The sequence below is a fragment of the Petromyzon marinus genome, chromosome 52 (assembly GCF_048934315.1).
Source record: "Petromyzon marinus isolate PM22_M1 ecotype Great Lakes invasive population chromosome 52, UKy_Petmar_22M1.pri1.0, whole genome shotgun sequence".
Lineage (NCBI taxonomy): Eukaryota > Metazoa > Chordata > Hyperoartia > Petromyzontiformes > Petromyzontidae > Petromyzon > Petromyzon marinus.
The window spans coordinates 1095292-1112415 of NC_133718.1; the positions used below are offsets into that span (position 1 = coordinate 1095292).

A 17124-nucleotide genomic window follows, 5' to 3' on the forward strand; every position below is an offset into this window, starting at 1 on the left:
TCTCACTGTGAGTCTGTGGGTCTCATTGTGAGTCTGTGGGTGTCTGTGAGTCCGTGGGTCTCTGTGAGTCTGTGGGTCTCACTGTGAGTCTGTGGGTCTCACTGTGAGTCTGTGGGTCTCACTGTGAGTCTGTGGGTCTCTGTGAGTCTGTGGGTCTCACTGACAGTCTGTGGGTCTCACTGACAGTCTGTGGGTCTCACTGACAGTCTGTGGGTCTCTGTGAGTCTGTGGGTCTCACTGTGAGTCTGTGGGTCTCACTGTGAGTCTGTGGGTCTCACTGCGAGTCTGTGGGTCTCTGTGAGTCTGTGGGTCCCAATGCGAGTCAGTAGGTCTCAATGCGAGTCTATGGGTCTCACTGCGAGTCTGTGGGTCTCACTGTGAGTCTGTGGGTCTCTGTGAGTCTGTGGGTCTCACTGTGGGTCTCATTGTGAGTCTGTGGGTCTCACTGTGAGTCTGCGGGTGTCTGTGAGTCTGTGGGCCTCACTGTGAGTCTGTGGGTCTCACTGTGAGTCTGTGGGTCTCACTGTGAGTCCGTGAGGCTCGCTGTGAGTCTCACTGTGAGTCTGTGGGTCTCTGTGAGTCTCAGTGTGAGTCTGTGGGTCTCACTGTGAGTCTGTGGGTCTCACTGTGAGTCTCGCTGTGAGTCTGTGGGCCTCACTGTGAGTCTGTGGGTCTCACTGTGAGTCTGTGGGTCTCACTGTGAGTCTCAGTGTGAGTCCGTGGGTCTCACTGCGAGTCCGTGGGTCTCGCTGCGAGTCCGTGGGTCTCTGTGAGTCTGTGGGCCTCACTGTGAGTCTGTGGGTCTCACTGCGAGTCTGTGGGTCTCTGTGAGTCTGTGGGTCTCACTGTGAGTCTGTGGGTGTCTGTGAGTCTGTGGGTCTCACTGCGAGTCTGTGGGTCTCAATGTGAGTCTGTGGGACTCTGTGAGTCTGTGGGTCTCACTGTGAGTCTATGGGTGTCTGTGAGTCTGTGGCTCTCACTGCGAGTCTGTGGGTCTCACTGCGAGTTTGTGGGTCTCTGTGAGTCTGTGGGTCTCAGTGTGAGTCTGTGGGTCTCAGTGTGAGTCTGTGTGGCTCACTGCGAGTCTGTGGGTCTCTGTGAGTCTGTGTGTCTCACTGTGAGTCTATGGGTCTCACTGTGAATCTATGGGTCTCAGTGTGAGTCTATGGGTCTCACTGTGAGTCTGTGGGCCTCTGTGAGTCTATGGGTAGCACTGTGAGTTTGGGTCTCTGTGAGTCCGTGGGGTCCCACTGTGAGTCTGTGGGTCTCGCTGTGAGTCTGTGGGACTCACTGTAGATCTCACTGTGAGTCTGTGGGCCTCGCTGTGTGTCTGTGGGACTCGCTGTGAGTCTCACTGTGAGTCTGTGGGACACGCTGTGAGTCTGTGGGTCTCACTGCGAGTCTGTGGGTCTCTGTGAGTCTGTGGATTTCTGTGAGTCTGTGGGTCTCACTGTGCATCTGTGGCCCTCGCTGTGAGTCTGTGGGTCTCACTGTGAGTCTGTGGGTCTCTGTGAGTCTGTGGGTCTCACTGTGAGTCTGTGGGTCTCGCTGTGAGTCCGTGAGGCTCGTTGTGAGTCTCGCTGTGAGTCTGTGGGCCTCGCTGTGAGTCTGTGGGTCTCTGTGAGTCTGTGGGTCTCTGTGAGTCTGTGGGTCTCACTGTGAGTCTGTGGGTCTCACTATGAGTCTGTGGGTCCCACTGTGAGTCTATGGGTCTCACTGTGAGTCTATGGGTCTCATTGTGAGTCTGTGGGTCTCTGTGAGTCCGTGGGGTCCCACTGTGAGTCTGTGGGCCTCGCTGTGAGTCTGTGGGACTCACTGTGAGTCTGTGGGACTCACAGTGAGTCTGTGGGTCTCACTGAGTCTGTGGGTCTCACTGAGTCTGTGGGTCTCACTGTGAGTCTGTGGGTCTCACTGAGTCTGTGGGACTCACTGTGAGTCTGTGGGTCTCACTGCGAGTCTGTGGGTCTCACTGTAGGTCTCACTGTGAGTCCGTGGGTGTTACTGCGAGTCCGGGGGTTTCACTGTGAGTCTTAAGAGCAGGTCGTGTGTTGACTTTGCAGCAGCTGCGGCATCTGGTGGAAGGTAAAACTCATTGGTAGCGAGGGATGGCGGCGGTGGTGGTGGTGGTGGTCGTGGTATCAACGGTTCGGGCCATGATGACATCGCTTGAACATAATGACACCTGCCGCTCAGCACCTGCTTGTGTGTGTGTGCGTGCGCTGTGGTGGCCCAGCGGTTAGCGCTACGAAACCTGGCGACCCGAGTTAGAATTTCCGCTCACGGCCAACACCGGTGACGATTATCTGAACCGGCCCCTGAGCCTCCCCTAGGTGGACTCGGCCACAAATGAGTACCTGGGTGCGGTACGTGAACATTGCCACTAGGAAGACAAAGGCGGCCGGGCGTGGTGCTGGCCACGCACCCCCTCGCGTGTCGTGCCGGTCTTTCGTAGGTGCTCAGCCCTTGCCCAACAGTCCGTTAAGGCTATACGGGGGATCTCTGTCTTTGTGCGTGCGTGTGGCGTACTCGGGTCCCGGTGGTAGTCTCCCAGGAATTCGGCGAGGTCCACGAAGCCGTCGCCATCCTTGTCGTGCTCCAGCAGAGCCTCCTCCAGCACCGAGTCCTGCTCACAGCGACAGGGGCCGTCAACATCGCCGCTCACTCGCGACTCTCACCCACGACTCTCACCCACGTCTCTCACCCACGACTCTCACCCACGACTCTCACCCACGTCTCTCACCCACGTCTCTCACCCACGTCTCTCACCCACGACTCTCACACACGACTCTCACCCACGACTCTCACCCACGACTCTCACCCACGACTCTCACCCACGACTCTCACCCACGTCTCTCACCTACGACTCTCACCCACGCCTCTCACCCACGTCTCTCACCCACGTCTCTCACCCACGTCTCTCACCCACGACTCTCACACACGACTCTCACCCACGACTCTCACCCACGACTCTCACCCACGTCTCTCACCTACGACTCTCACCCACGCCTCTCACCCACGTCTCTCACCCACGTCTCTCACCCACGACCCTCACACACGACTCTCACCCACGACTCTCACCCACGTCTCTCACCCACGTCACCCACCCACGACTCTCACACACGACTCTCACCCATGATCCTCACCCACGTCTCTCACCCACGACCCTCACCCACGACTCTCACCCACGACGCTCACCCACGACTCTCACCCACGACTCTCACACACGTCTCTCACACACGTCTCTCACCCACGACTCTCACACACGACTCTCACCCACGACTCTCACCCACATCTCTCACCCACGTCACCCACCCACGACTCTCACACACGACTTCCACCCATGACCCTCACCCACGTCTCTCACCCACGACCCTCACCCACAACTCTCACCCACGACTCTCACACACGACTCTCACACACGTCTCTCACCCACGACTCTCACACACGTCTCTCACCCACGTCTCTCACCCACGTCTCTCACCCACGTCTCTCACCCACGTCTCTCACCCACGACTCTCACACACGACTCTCACCCACGTCTCTCACCCACGACTCTCACCCACGTCTCTCACCCACGTCTCTCACCCACGTCTCTCACCCACGTCTCTCACCCACGTCTCTCACACACGGCTCTCACCCACGACCCTCACCCACGTCTCTCACCCACGTCTCTCACCCACGCCTCTCACCCACGTCCCTCACCCACGACACTCACCCGCGACTGTCACCCACGACTCTCACACACGACTCTCACCCACGACTCTCACCCACGTCTCTCACCCACGTCTCTCACCCACGTCTCTCACCCACGACTCTCACCCACGACTCTCACCCACGTCTCTCACCCACGACTCTCACCCACGACTCTCACCCACGATCTCACCCACGACTCTCACCCACGTCTCTCACCCACGACTCTCACCCACGACTCTCACCCACGACTCTCACCCACGTCTCTCACCCACGTCTCTCACCCACGTCTCTCACCCACGACTCTCACCCACGTCTCTCACCCACGACTCTCACACACGACACTCACACACGTCACTCACCCACGTCTCTCACCCACGTCTCTCACCCACGTCTCTCACCCACGACTCTCACCCACGACTCTCACCCACGACTCTCACACACGACACTCACACACGTCTCTCACCCACGTCTCTCACCCACGACTCTCACACACGTCTCTCACCCACGACTCTCACCCACGTCTCTCACCCATGTCTCTCACCCACGTCCCTCACCCACGACTCTCACCCACGTCTCTCACCCACGACTCTCACACACGACTCTCACCCACGACTCTCACCCACGTCTCTCACCCACGTCTCTCACCCACGTCTCTCACCCACGTCCCTCACCCACGACCCTCACCCACGTCTCTCACCCACGACTCTCACACACGACTCTCACACACGACTCTCACACACGACTCTCACACACGTCTCTCACCCACGTCTCTCACACACGTCTCTCACCCACGACTCTCACCCACGACTCTCACCCACTCTCACCCACGTCTCTCACCCACGACTCTCACCCACGTCTCTCACCCACGTCTCTCACCCACGTCTCTCACCCACGACTCTCACCCACGACTCTCACACACGACTCTCACACACGTCTCTCACCCACGTCTCTCACACACGTCTCTCACCCACGACTCTCACCCACGACTCTCACCCACGTCTCTCACCCACGTCACCCACCCACGACTCTCACACACGACTCTCACCCATGACCCTCACCCACGTCTCTCACCCATGACCCTCACCCACGACCCTCACACACGACGCTCACACACGACTCTCACACACGATTCTCACACACGACTCTCACACACGTCTCTCACCCACGACTCTCACCCACGACTCTCACCCACGTCTCTCACCCACGTCTCTCACCCACGTCTCTCACCCACGTCTCTCACCCACGTCTCTCACACACGACTCTCACACATGACTCTCACCCACGACTCTCACCCACGACTCTCACACACGTCTCTCACCCACGTCTCTCACCCACGTCTCTCACCCACGACTCTCACCCACGACTCTCACCCACGACTCTCACCCACGTCTCTCACCCACGTCGCTCACCCACGACTCTCACACACGGCTCTCACCCACGACTCTCACCCACGTCTCTCACCCACGTCTCTCACCCACATCTCTCACCCACGTCCCTCACCCACGACTCTCACCCACGACTCTCACCCACGTCTCTCACCCACGGCTCTCACCCACGTCTCTCACCCACGTCTTCACCCACGACTCTCACCCACGTCTCTCACCCACGACTCTCACCCACGACTCTCACCCACGACACTCACACACGTCTCTCACCCACGTCTCTCACCCACGTCTCTCACCCACGACTCTCACCCACGACTCTCACACACGACACTCACACACGTCTCTCACCCACGTCGCTCACCCACGACTCTCACACACGTCTCTCACCCACGTCTCTCACCCACGTCTCTCACCCACGACTCTCACCCACGACTCTCACCCACGACTCTCACCCACGTCTCTCACCCACGACCCTCACCAACGTCTCTCACCCACGTCACCCACCCACGTCTCTCACCCACGACTCTCACCCACGTCTCTCACCCACGTCTCTCACCCACGTCTCTCACCCACCCACGTCTCTCACCCACCCACGTCTCTCACCCACCCACGTCACCCACCCACGACTCTCACCCACGTCTCTCACCCACGTCTCTCACCGACGACTCTCACCCACGTCTCTCACCCACGTCTCTCACCCACGTCACCCACCCACGTCACCCACCCACGTCTCTCACCCACGTCTCTCACCCAAGTCTCTCACCCACGTCTCTCACCCACGTCTCTCACCCACGTCTCTCACCCACGTCTCTCACCCACGTCTCTCACCCAAGTCTCTCACCCACGTGACCCACCCACGTCACCCACCCACGTCTCTCACCCACGACTCTCACCCACGTGACCCACCCATGTCTCTCACCCACGTCTCTCACCCACGTCTCTCACCCACGACTCTCACCCACGTGACCCACCCACGTCTCTAACCCACGTCTCTCACCCACCCACGTCTCTCACCCACCCACGTCTCTCACCCACCCACGTCTCTCACCCACCCACGTCTCTCACCCACCCACATCTCTCACACACGTCTCTCACCCACCCACGTCTCTCACCCACGTCACCCACCCACGACTCTCACCCACGTCTCTCACCCACGTCTCTCACCCACGTCTCTCACCCACGTCTCTCGCTCACTTCATCTTTCTCGCCACGGTGGTGAGATATTATCTCCCTCGCCTGGTGTACAGGAGGTGGTGGATTTGATGCCGACCCTGACGCCTGCTGTATATTTGGAGTTTGCGTGTTCTACTCTCCCCATGGTCGTGTGGATTTTTCTCCGGGTCCTCTGGATTTTCCCTCTACATTTAGAATCAACATCACGCGTTTAGAGTATTTCTTGGGCTGCTAGAAATTCCCACGTGATGATGACAAGCCACTTTGTTGAGCTATCATTTGTGATAGCCAGGTCGCTTCTGAAAACGAGCTACATAGCTCAGTGGGCCTTACCTTGACACTTGTTGTAAGAGCTTACCTGCACATGCGCCTAACGATATTCGAGTGCCTCTTGCTCTCTTTGTTTGCAGTGGTTTTAGATTTGAGCGTTTCGTTTATGACCGTTTAATACCTAATTTGTTAGCTGTGTGATATTCCTCAATGGCCGTGTATTCGTTCTCCGCAATATTGTATATACCTAACGTTGAGAACTTCCTTCACACCGTACGTCAACGACCGTGCTAATCGGAGGTGCGGGGGAAGGACAACAAGCTAAACACGAAAAGCAGTTCTAAAGAAATTCGTTTTCAATCCAGATTTAAAAGTGCACATTTCCAGTGGCAACTGAAAGCGCCGCGCAATGCAGTGGCCGTCTTTGTTCGATGGCCAAGCCAAAAGCCGCTGCTACGATGGATGAGCGGAGTCCACGTGATGATGGTTTACGCTCCTTGACGAGGTCAGCGTTGGCGGCAAGCACTTTGTGCGTAATGAACGCGACCTTGTCACGAATTCCATGTTTTCGTCTTTTCTCGTTGCTGCTGCTGCTGCTGCTCAGGCAGCATCGCGCGTATCCCCCCGCGTAAAACCGCCGGGCAACTTGGATGCACGCGACCATCACCGGCGCAACAAATGGAACAAAAAACTCGACGCTCAGGAGCGGCCGCACGCGCCACCTAGTGGGGAATTTGTTCGGTGCTTTTTTTTTGTTTTTTACAAACCAAGACGACGCAGGGCCACACCGCTGCCACGTAAGGCCTGCGACAACGGCGGCGTCTCTCCCGAGCCGCCACGCTCTTTTAATGCACCCACGCCGCGGCTCTATCGCAGCGGCGTGGAACAGGAGTGTGCCATCGCGGCAGCAGCAAAGAATAACGAATGTCCCCTCCACATTTAGAATCAGCATCACGCGTTTCGAGCTGATGGGCTGCTGCTATAAATGTTCACACGATGATGTTGATGGGCCACTTGGTTGAGCTGCTACCATTGGTGATGGGCAGGTCGCTCCTGAAAACGAGCTATATATATAAAAAACTCAGTTGGGGCCTTACATGGTCAAAAAAACATTGTTCAGTTTAGGGTTTAAATACGTAGGCCTTCGCGAACAATATCATCCATAATGTGGGTTGTTTGGGTTAGATCGTGTAAATATAAAAGTGTCGTCAAACTCGCCACCACCCGACACGGCCAATTAGCAAGGTTTGTCACGTAAACAAAACCATGCCAATGTGTTACTAGTTCAGCACAGCGGTGTGTTGGGAGAGTAAACCCACGACATTTACAATTCGAGTACCATGACGTTTCGCCGGCAATTACAAACGAGCATCATCAGGCGGAGAGCCAGAGTTGGTCGCGAAAGCCTACGTCTGAAAATAACGAATGTCTCCCGCGCTGTACCGAAAACTGTTAACGTACAGTCTGTTCTCCTATCACGTGTGTGCTCATAACACAAACTGCTCGTCTGAGGTTTCTTCGCGACTGTGAGATGCAATGAGCAACGACGACTACGCTACATATATGTAAGTGTAAAACATTATTATGGAGACCCAGAGAGATCCGTGGAGACCCAAAGAGACTCACAGAGGCAAAAAGATTTATTGAGACTGATAGAATCCCATAAAAAAATATATATTGTAGAGAACCATAGAGATCCATGGAGACCCGTAAAGACTCACAGAGCCCCAGAGACTCACTGAGACTGATAAAGCCCCACAGGCGAGGCAGGAGTATGTTGCCTGCTCGACACCCAAGTTTCACAACATTTGTGCGGAGATCCACCAACCCCTTCACCGCCTTCACCATGAGGGGTTGGTGGATCACGTGGCCTGGGGTGGCAAGATGTTAACTCCCTTGCCCGGTATACAGGAGGTCGCAGGTTCAATCCTGACCTTGACGTCTGTATATTTGGAGTTTGCGGTGTCTCTCTCCATGTGGTCGCGTGGATTTTTCCACGGGTCCTCCCGTTTTTCCCTCCACATTTTAGAATCAACATCACTTGTTTACAGTATGTGGCTACTGCTATAAATTGCCAATTGATGATGAGCCACTTCGTTTAGCTATCATTTGTGATAGCCAAGTCGCTTCTGAAAAAGCGAACTACACAGCTCAGTGGGGCCTTACCTGGTAAGGCAAAGCATTGTTTAGTTTTAGTTAGCGACCACCAAGAGCCCGGCACGGTCACCTGCATGTAGTCAAACTCCTCCGGGTGCTCGAAGGCGAGGAACTCGGTGATGTTGAGACCCTGGACGCCGTCCGAGTCGGCCTTCCCAAACTTCTTCTTCTCCCTGGCGTAGAGCTACGGGCAAACGACGCGATCAGCGGAGGGCACCGCCCATCGTAATAACGACGACGACAGTTAGTTGTTGTTGTTGTTGATAAGAGCCGCCCTCATTTACGACGTGACGTCTCAAAAAGCGCACTTGCATGCGATGAGCGACTTGCGCCTCATCCCAACGCATTTGAAAGGGCGCAGCCCCGGCGGCAAGCCGTTCCCTGTGTGGCACAAGGTGCCTCAGCGGCACGTGGCCTGCACATGGGCATCACTCCACCAGTAGGCGGGGGGGGCTAGGATTGCCACTGTGCGTGCACGTTACTGCGGTGTACACCGGGCGATGACGTGTAACGTCTGCTGTGAAGCGGTCGGCGCATAGTTTTTATGGTTAACCCGTTCCCGTTCCGACGACGTACGCGTACGTGCGTGTGTTACGTCATCGGAACGGAATCGGAAGGAAAAGGGCACGCAAGAGGGGCGTGTGGCACAGTTTCTGCGCCAGCCATTGTGGGGGTGCGGCGGTCGCGTCCGCGACGGTTCTCTGCGGTGAGTTCGCAGTGCAATGTCTTGAAAAACGGCGGCGCTACTACGCCTCTCTAAATAAAATTGACGCCGAGCCGTGCGCGCATTCTGAGATTCAGCGGTGAACGGGAAACCCACCGACCCTGCCACTTGCAGGGTGAATAACCGGGGCGGCCTGCCGGATTTCGAACCGCAACGTTGCTGCGGCAAGCGGCTTAGCGAGCTAACCGCAGCGCCACGTCACCGCCCGAGGAATTGAGGAAGCGGCCGAGATCACCGATGGCAAATGGTGCGAGAAGTTCCTCTGGTCCCTCGCCAAATGGGCTCCTGTTCCATCGAAGACAAAGCGTACGAGACCCACGGGTGAGGTGCGAGGCGAGCGAAGTGGTGAGGAAGGCAGTTACGCAGACGATGATGAATGATGACGTCGGTAAGGCAATTAAGTTGTGGGTTCGATCCCGACCCTGACGCCTGCTGTACATTGGAGCTAGTGTCTCTCTCTCTCTCTCTCTTTCTCCCCACGTGGATTTTTACTTCGGGTCCTCCAGTATTTCCCTCCACATTTTACAATCAAAATGCACTTAGATTATTTAGATTATTTCGCTGCTATAAATGTCCACATGATAAGCCACTTTGTTGAGCTATCATCTGTGGCTAGGTCGCTTCTGAAAAACAAGGTAATAGCCTCAGTGGGCTTTACCAGGCAAGATAAAAATAGTTATGGTTTATTTTTCTACTTTTTAAAGTGATTAGTTCACCCTTCCTATACTTTGCACTCCTATCGTGCTTTTGAAAATTGTTTGTTGGAACGTTCTGACCCCCCCCCCCATGCACGAGAGACGGCGAGGGAAGTGGCGACTGAAGCAGTGACGGAGGCGGCTGAGGGAGGCGGTGAGAGAAGTGGTGCGGGTGACAGATGGGGAGGGAGCTACTGATGAATGGTCGAGTAAAACGGTGGCGGGTGAATCGGCGGGCGGCTCGGCGAGTGACTCGGCGAGTCGGTGAGTCGACGGGGTGGGCGGGTTGGCGAGAGGATTGGCGTGTGAATCGGCGAGCGATTCCATGAGCGATCCGGCGAGTCGGCGAGCGAGTGGGTGAGTGAAGCATCGAGCGAGTCGGTGATGAGCCAGTCGTTGAACGAATCGGTGAGAAGCGATTTGATGAGCGATTCAGTTAACGATTCGGTCAGAGATTCTATGACCGATTCGGTCAGCGATTCGACAAGCGATTCGGTGAGGGATTTGACGAGCAATTCGGTGAGCAATTCGGTGAGCGATTAGACGAGCGTTTAGACGAGCGATTCGGTGAGCTATTAGACGAGTGATTTGACGAGCGATTCGGCGAGCGATTCGGCGAGCGAGTCGGTGACGGCACGCGACGGGGAAGTTCAGCCACGGCGGGCCGCGCTCTCTCCGTACCGACTGCAGCGAGCTCCGCTCCTCCTCCTCCTCGTCGTCGCCGCCGCCGCCATCTCCGCCTCCCCCTCCTGCGGCCGCCGCGGCCTCGCCGCCGTCCCCTCCCGGTAGGCTCTCGTACTCGTGCTGGCGGTACTCGTCCCACGAGACGACGCCGTCGCCGTCGCGGTCCACCTCCGGGAAGCGCTCGCGCGTCTCCTCGGTGGCGTAGCGCCGGAACGACTGCATCGTCCACCGGCTCAGCTCGTCTGCTCGGGGGTGGGCGGCGGGAGGCGGGGCTTTGAGTGCCAAAGCGGCAACGCTCCGTGCCGACGCTCTCCCGCGGGCCGCCGACGTTGTCACAGCGCACGGCGGTAAGGCGCAACCCCAAACGTGGGCGGTTCACTCACCCGTCCGCTCATCCGCTCGCTCGACCACGCGTCCACCCGCTCACTCACCACCATGACTCGTTCATCCACCCAATCACCCGAGTGCTCAGCGACTCAACCCAATCGTGAGCACGTGGTATTGGTGCCGTCGGCCCCGTAGGAAGAAGGCGCTGCTGGGTTACAGATGGGTGTAGAGGGGTGTAGTGTCACTCATCCACTCACAACCTGCCTGGATCATCCACTCACTCACTTACCATCATTGCTCATTCACCCATCCACCCACTCACTCATTCACCCATCCACCCACTCACTCATTCACCCGTCGACCCACTAACCCAGGGGTCGGCAACCAAAATAACAGGATGAGCCACTCTTTTTCAATTCGGTAAAATATTTCAAGAGCCGCAAGGCACGCGATGAACACGAGATGGTGGGTCCTTAATCAACGACGTCACGCGGGAGTCCTTCATGAGCCGCACGCGGATTCGGAGTTGCAGGCTGCCGAGTCCCTGCAGCAACCCAAGCACTCTTACCCTCTCACCGACCCATTCCTTCGCTCACTCACTCAATCGACCCCACTCACTCCACTCGCTCAGCAACTCACTCAATCACGAGTGCATGCGGTGCTGGTGCCATCGATATCTTGCGGGGCACAGCTCCCGCGTAGGACGGTGCTGCTGTGTTGCACAGACGCCCGTCTGCAGGAGTTCCCCGAATTTTGGACCGCGACGCTTGCACACAATGGCCCGCCCATTTGCAAAAGATGTCACGGGATTTTTTTGACGTCCACTGCAAAGCAGGCAGATGGCGCAGCAGTACTTCATGGTTCATGCACGCCGTAGCGTGAACCAAGTCAGCCTGCTGGATTTGAACAGAGAAGCTTTGCCACCTGCTGGGCCATTTTAACCACTCCCACCACACACTCCTCTCTTGATCTTCTACGATGCAAAGATTAAAAGGGAAATACTCGTAAACACGTTCACCAATAATTGCCGAGGCCTTAAAAGACGTTTGTAGGCAATGGCCCTTTTTCATGGCACATTATCGAAGCACATACGACAGAACTAACTTTGACGCCGCTGTGGCTAGGAGATGTTAACTATCTCGACTGGTATACAGGAGGTCGTGCGTTTAACCCCGACCGTGACACCTGCTGCTGTGTATATTTGGAGTCTTCGTGTCTCTCTCTCTCTCTCATCATCATCACAGTGGCTAAGAGATGTTAACTACTTCGCCTGGTATACAGGAGGTCGTGCGTTTAACCCCGACCGTGATGCCTGCTGCTGTGTATATTTGGAGTCTTCGTGTTCTCTCTCTCTCATCATCATCATCACAGTGGCTAGATGTTAACTACTTCGCCTGGTATACAGGAGGTCGTGCGTTTAACCCCGACCGTGATGCCTGCTGTGTATATTTGGAGTCTTCGTGTTCTCCCCGTGGATTTTTCTCCGGATCCTCCAGCTTTTTCCCTTCACATTTAGAATCATGCCATAAATGTCCACGCGATGACAAGCCACTTCGCCGAGATGTCATTTGTGGCAGCGAGGTCGCTTCTGAAAACAGAGCTTCACAGCTCAGTGGGGCCTTACCTGTTAAAATAAAAAAAAATAAAAATAAAACTGTTTAGTGTGGGGAGGCCTTCATCCAGCAGTGGAACGACAAAGGGGGCTCGAGGCGAAGTATTGAGCCGAAGACTAAACGCCGCTCACGGTCTGACCGTCTTGGGCAACAAGGGACAGAAACGGAGGTGCAAGGCACGCGAGCGGAAGGATTCCATGCGCGAAGCGTCGCCAACCTTTCGAAAGGAACCCATCGCCGTCCGCGTCGATCTTGGACACGAGCGCCTGCAGCCTCCTCGCCGCCTCCTCGGGGTTCAGCTTCGAAAACTCCTCGAGCGACTCCTTGCAGGAAAGGGGGGCGGGGGGTCGTTGAAGGTGACGAGAAAAACGAGGTGACGGCGTCGTCGCGGCCCAGGGGAGCGTTCATTACGGACGCACCAGAGCACTCGGCTGGCACTGCCGACACCCCGGGGCCTGCATAAATAAAATGTACGTGCGTACGTACGCTCAACCCCTTTCGCACCCGTACGTAGCCAGCCGTGCTAATCGGAGGTGCGGAGGGGGGAAGGAAAACAACAACCTAAAAAATGCTCCTAAGACTTGACACAAGTCCGGCAGGCAAGACATGAATCGTCGTAAGGGAAAAATGGGGCACGATTGAACAGAAACTCGGGTATCCGAGCGAGATGGCAACGCTGCGGGCGTGCCAGCGGTTGCTAGGCATTGCATCGTCACCCACACTGCACCAACCAATCAGCTGCCAGGAAGACAGCCCCCAGTCAACATGGCCGACATAAGAGCATCACACGTAAGATGGCCACGATAAAGTCAACCGTGCAACATGGTTGGCATGACATAATTTGCTCCGTGGGCTTCAGCCAGTCGATGGCTGAGATAAATATAATTGTTATTAATGTTCATTATATTAATTGTTAATGTTATTGCTAATTGTTTTTTTTTTCATTATATATTATAGGTGGACTTCTTTCTTGACTGTGACAGTTGACTTTGGTTCTGACCACCTCTGAATTATCTCCTAACGTTACTTAACCGTGAAAACTCTCTCATTGACTTGGAGGGATGACAAATCTTATCTTGAAACGGACTCATTCCACTGCCGGTAATTGAGCAATTTTGTTCTGTACTCTCGCCCCCGAGACTTTAACCTCACTTATAACAAAATAAGCTCAACCAAACGGTGAGCTTATTTTGCCTTGAGTTAAGTGTCTGTTGTGTTTAACACAGTTCCTGAGCACAGGCGCAAAAGGACCGAAGATGGGTCAGCAACAAACAGCACCGCCGAGAGTTGTAAGAGATTAGAGTCGATATGTTCCTTTAACACGTCGGCTTTCACGACCAATATTATCCATAAGAGGTTTTTGAGTTAGATCGCGAAAATAGAAATGTGTCGTTAAACCCGCCACTACACGACACAGCCAATTAGTAAGGTACTCGAATTGTAAATGTTGTGGGTTTACTCTCCAACACACCGGCGTGCTATACGAGTAAGGAATTGGCACGTTTTGTTTACGTGACAAACCTTACTAATTGGCTGTGTCGGGTGGTGGGAGGTTTAATGACACATTTATATTTATGCGATCTAACCCAAAAAACTCTATTATTAGTCGACATGTTTCTTGAATAAAGGAAAATTCTAAGGGGACTGGGATGAAGAGACATTGCGAGGACATTCTAAAGCGAAGCAGTGCGAGGGAAGCAGCAGAAAGAGAAAGGAGGTGACCTGCAGCAGTGTGGTGAGTGGGTGGGTGAGTGACTGGGTGAGTGTGTGAATGTGTGAGTGACTTAGTGGGTGAATGAGTGGGTGAATGAGTGGGTGAATGAGTGGGTGAGTGGTTGGGTGAATGCGTGGTTGAATTAGTGGGCAAGTGAGTGGGTAAGTGACTGGGTGACTGTGTGAATGGGTGAGTGAATGGGTGGGTGGGTGAGTGGGTGGGTGAATGGGTGGGTGAATGGGTGGGTGAATGGGTGGGTGGGTAAGTGACTGGGTGAATGAGTGGGTGAATGAGTGGGTGAATGAGTGCATGAATGAGTGAATGGATGGATGGGTGGGCGAGTGAGTGAATGAGTTGTCGTTGTGACCTGCAGTGATGATGGTTGAACACAGTGTGCAGGATGAGGTGAAAGTCAGTCTGGTTGACCGAGTGCTCAACACGGATGGAGGAATCAGCGAAGTCAAAAGAAGCAGTGGTAAGGAGTGGATTGGTCATCGGTGAGCCAGTGACTGGAGTGAATCAGGAAGTGGTAGATTATTAATCGACCCGACCACTTTCCATCGAATTCTAGCAAGTACACTGATACGTGACATAATTAAACCAGTAATAGGTTTTGACCCTTTTATCTGGCACCAAAACTGACACCTTTATACAAGGGATCATGTTTGCAATAACCACAACACAAGCAGTCCAACACCAGTGGAGACTAGGCTCTAAGAAAAGCCGTCTCAGGTGTGGATCAATCAATTTCAAGGACAGTGCACATCATTATCAGAGTTGTCTCTTTTTGTTTGCATTTTGACTGTGTTGTGGTTATTGCAAACATGATCCCTTGTATAAAGGTGTCAGTTTTGGTGCCAGATAAAAGAGTAAAAAACTATTACTATATCTTGCTACTGGCAAAGGAGGTCTCATAATATAATTAAACCAGTTGTGTTCCATACCAGATCTGACAACAGCTTGCATTTAATGACAAGAAAAAGACCTGGGGAACAGAGATGCATTGAGCATCTTACAAAGACAAAGATCCCCCGTATAGCCTTAACAGACTGTTGGGGAAATATACCGTGCCGGCTTTCATAGAGAGCACCTATGAAGGCCAGTACGAAGAGGGTGGGTGGCCAGCACTACACCCGGTCACCTTTGTCTCCCCAGTGGCAATGTTTATACATCGCACCAGGTACTCATTTTAAGGCTGAGTGGACTTAGGCTAGGGCCAGGGTCGCCGGGTTTGGAGCGCCGCGCGCTAACCACTGCACCACCACTACCCACAAAGACACACGCACACACTACACTACACACCTCTCCTCCAAAGAGCGCCTCCCTGTCATAGTCTGGGTTGTGTTCCCCCTCCACGTAGTGCTCTTGGCTCAGCACCTTCTCCTGCTTGGAGGCCGACGCTGCCAGCAACCCCAAAGCAACGAGGAGAGCTCCCGCCTGCATCCTGTAACCGACAACAACAGCAGCAGCAATTACAATGCACTTACAACACAGTCTGTTCTACTATAATTCAGTACTAGTTGCATTGCTGAAGATACACCGCGTTATGGAAAAATCGCATTCTAATAAATAGTATGTAATGTAGGGGGTAAAGCACAGCACGCGATAACACGCGACACGCGCACGCAGGCCGGACAAAGCCCAAGGCGCATGGGTAGCATCTAGAAGCATCCAGTAGCATCCCGCCATGTGCGACGACGCTACGTCACGGCAGCTCCTTCCTACCTCGTGCGCGACATAGCTCCGTTCACTCCATCGTGTTATATCCATAATACAGGGGGCTTTTTTTTGGGGTAGATCGTAAATATGTCGTTAAACCCGCCACCACCCAACAAAACCAACTAGTAAGGTTTGTCAAGGAAACAGAACGTGGCCAATTCGTGACTAGTACGGCACACCGGTGTGTTGGAGAGCAAAGCCACAACATTTACAATCTGAGTACGACGTTTCACCAGCAATTACAACTAGCATCACTAGTCACGATGTGGCACGATTCAGTTTACGTGACAAACCTTACCATTGGCTTTGTCGGGAAGTGGCAGATTTAACGACACATTTATATATTTACGCGATCTAACCCAAAAAACCTGTATTATGGATGATATTGGTCGTGGAAGCCTACGTTTGAAACTGCGTTATATCCAATTCGCAATATATATAAAAAAGTCTTCCCTTAATACAATGATTGCAGTGTATATCCAGTTCGTGTTTTGAAGACACCACAAGCGGCGTCAGAAGAGAACGGGCTGTAATTAGTACATTTGGTATTCGCGGAATACTTGTGATGCAAGGATATCACGAAGGAAGGTGCCGTTTCACAACCTGCAGTCGATTCAGTTGGGGACGACCGCTGTGTGTGCAATGTGAATTGAGCAATAGAAAAAACTACGCGTTGCTTATATCGGAACCACGCTTGTATAAGGTGTTCTCGTGTCCAGCTTCTGCTTTCCCGGCACCTCAACATCATTAAATCGGCGCAGGTTGAGGTTTTAGGCGAGTGGTTCTTAACCTGGGGGGATGCGCGTGCACCCCCTGGAAGTGCGAGATTCCCTTTCTGGGGGTGGCGAGACATGGCCAGATTTTGTTTTGAAGGAAAATCATGAAAAACGCAAGTTAAGCAAGGGCACGTAAGTTACAACTTACTTTGTTCCATCGAACCCTGTGTATTTATTAACATTGTATACTTTTT

The 17124-nt window shown here is 54.1% G+C and overlaps 1 protein-coding gene across 1 annotated transcript in view; it reads right to left on the reverse strand.

Annotated features, from left to right (window-relative positions):
* RCN2 (reticulocalbin 2) overlaps positions 1-17124 on the reverse strand; it is a 38681-nt gene that overhangs the window by 19066 nt on the left and 2491 nt on the right. Inside the window, exons 2-6 of the mRNA XM_076075104.1 lie at positions 15738-15879; positions 12939-13044; positions 10779-11023; positions 8749-8862; positions 2527-2623 (exon numbers count right to left, since the gene is read on the reverse strand). Coding sequence (XP_075931219.1) covers positions 2527-2623; positions 8749-8862; positions 10779-11023; positions 12939-13044; positions 15738-15878 — 703 coding nt within the window. The 5' untranslated portion in view covers position 15879. The remainder of the gene's footprint in view (positions 1-2526; positions 2624-8748; positions 8863-10778; positions 11024-12938; positions 13045-15737; positions 15880-17124) is intronic.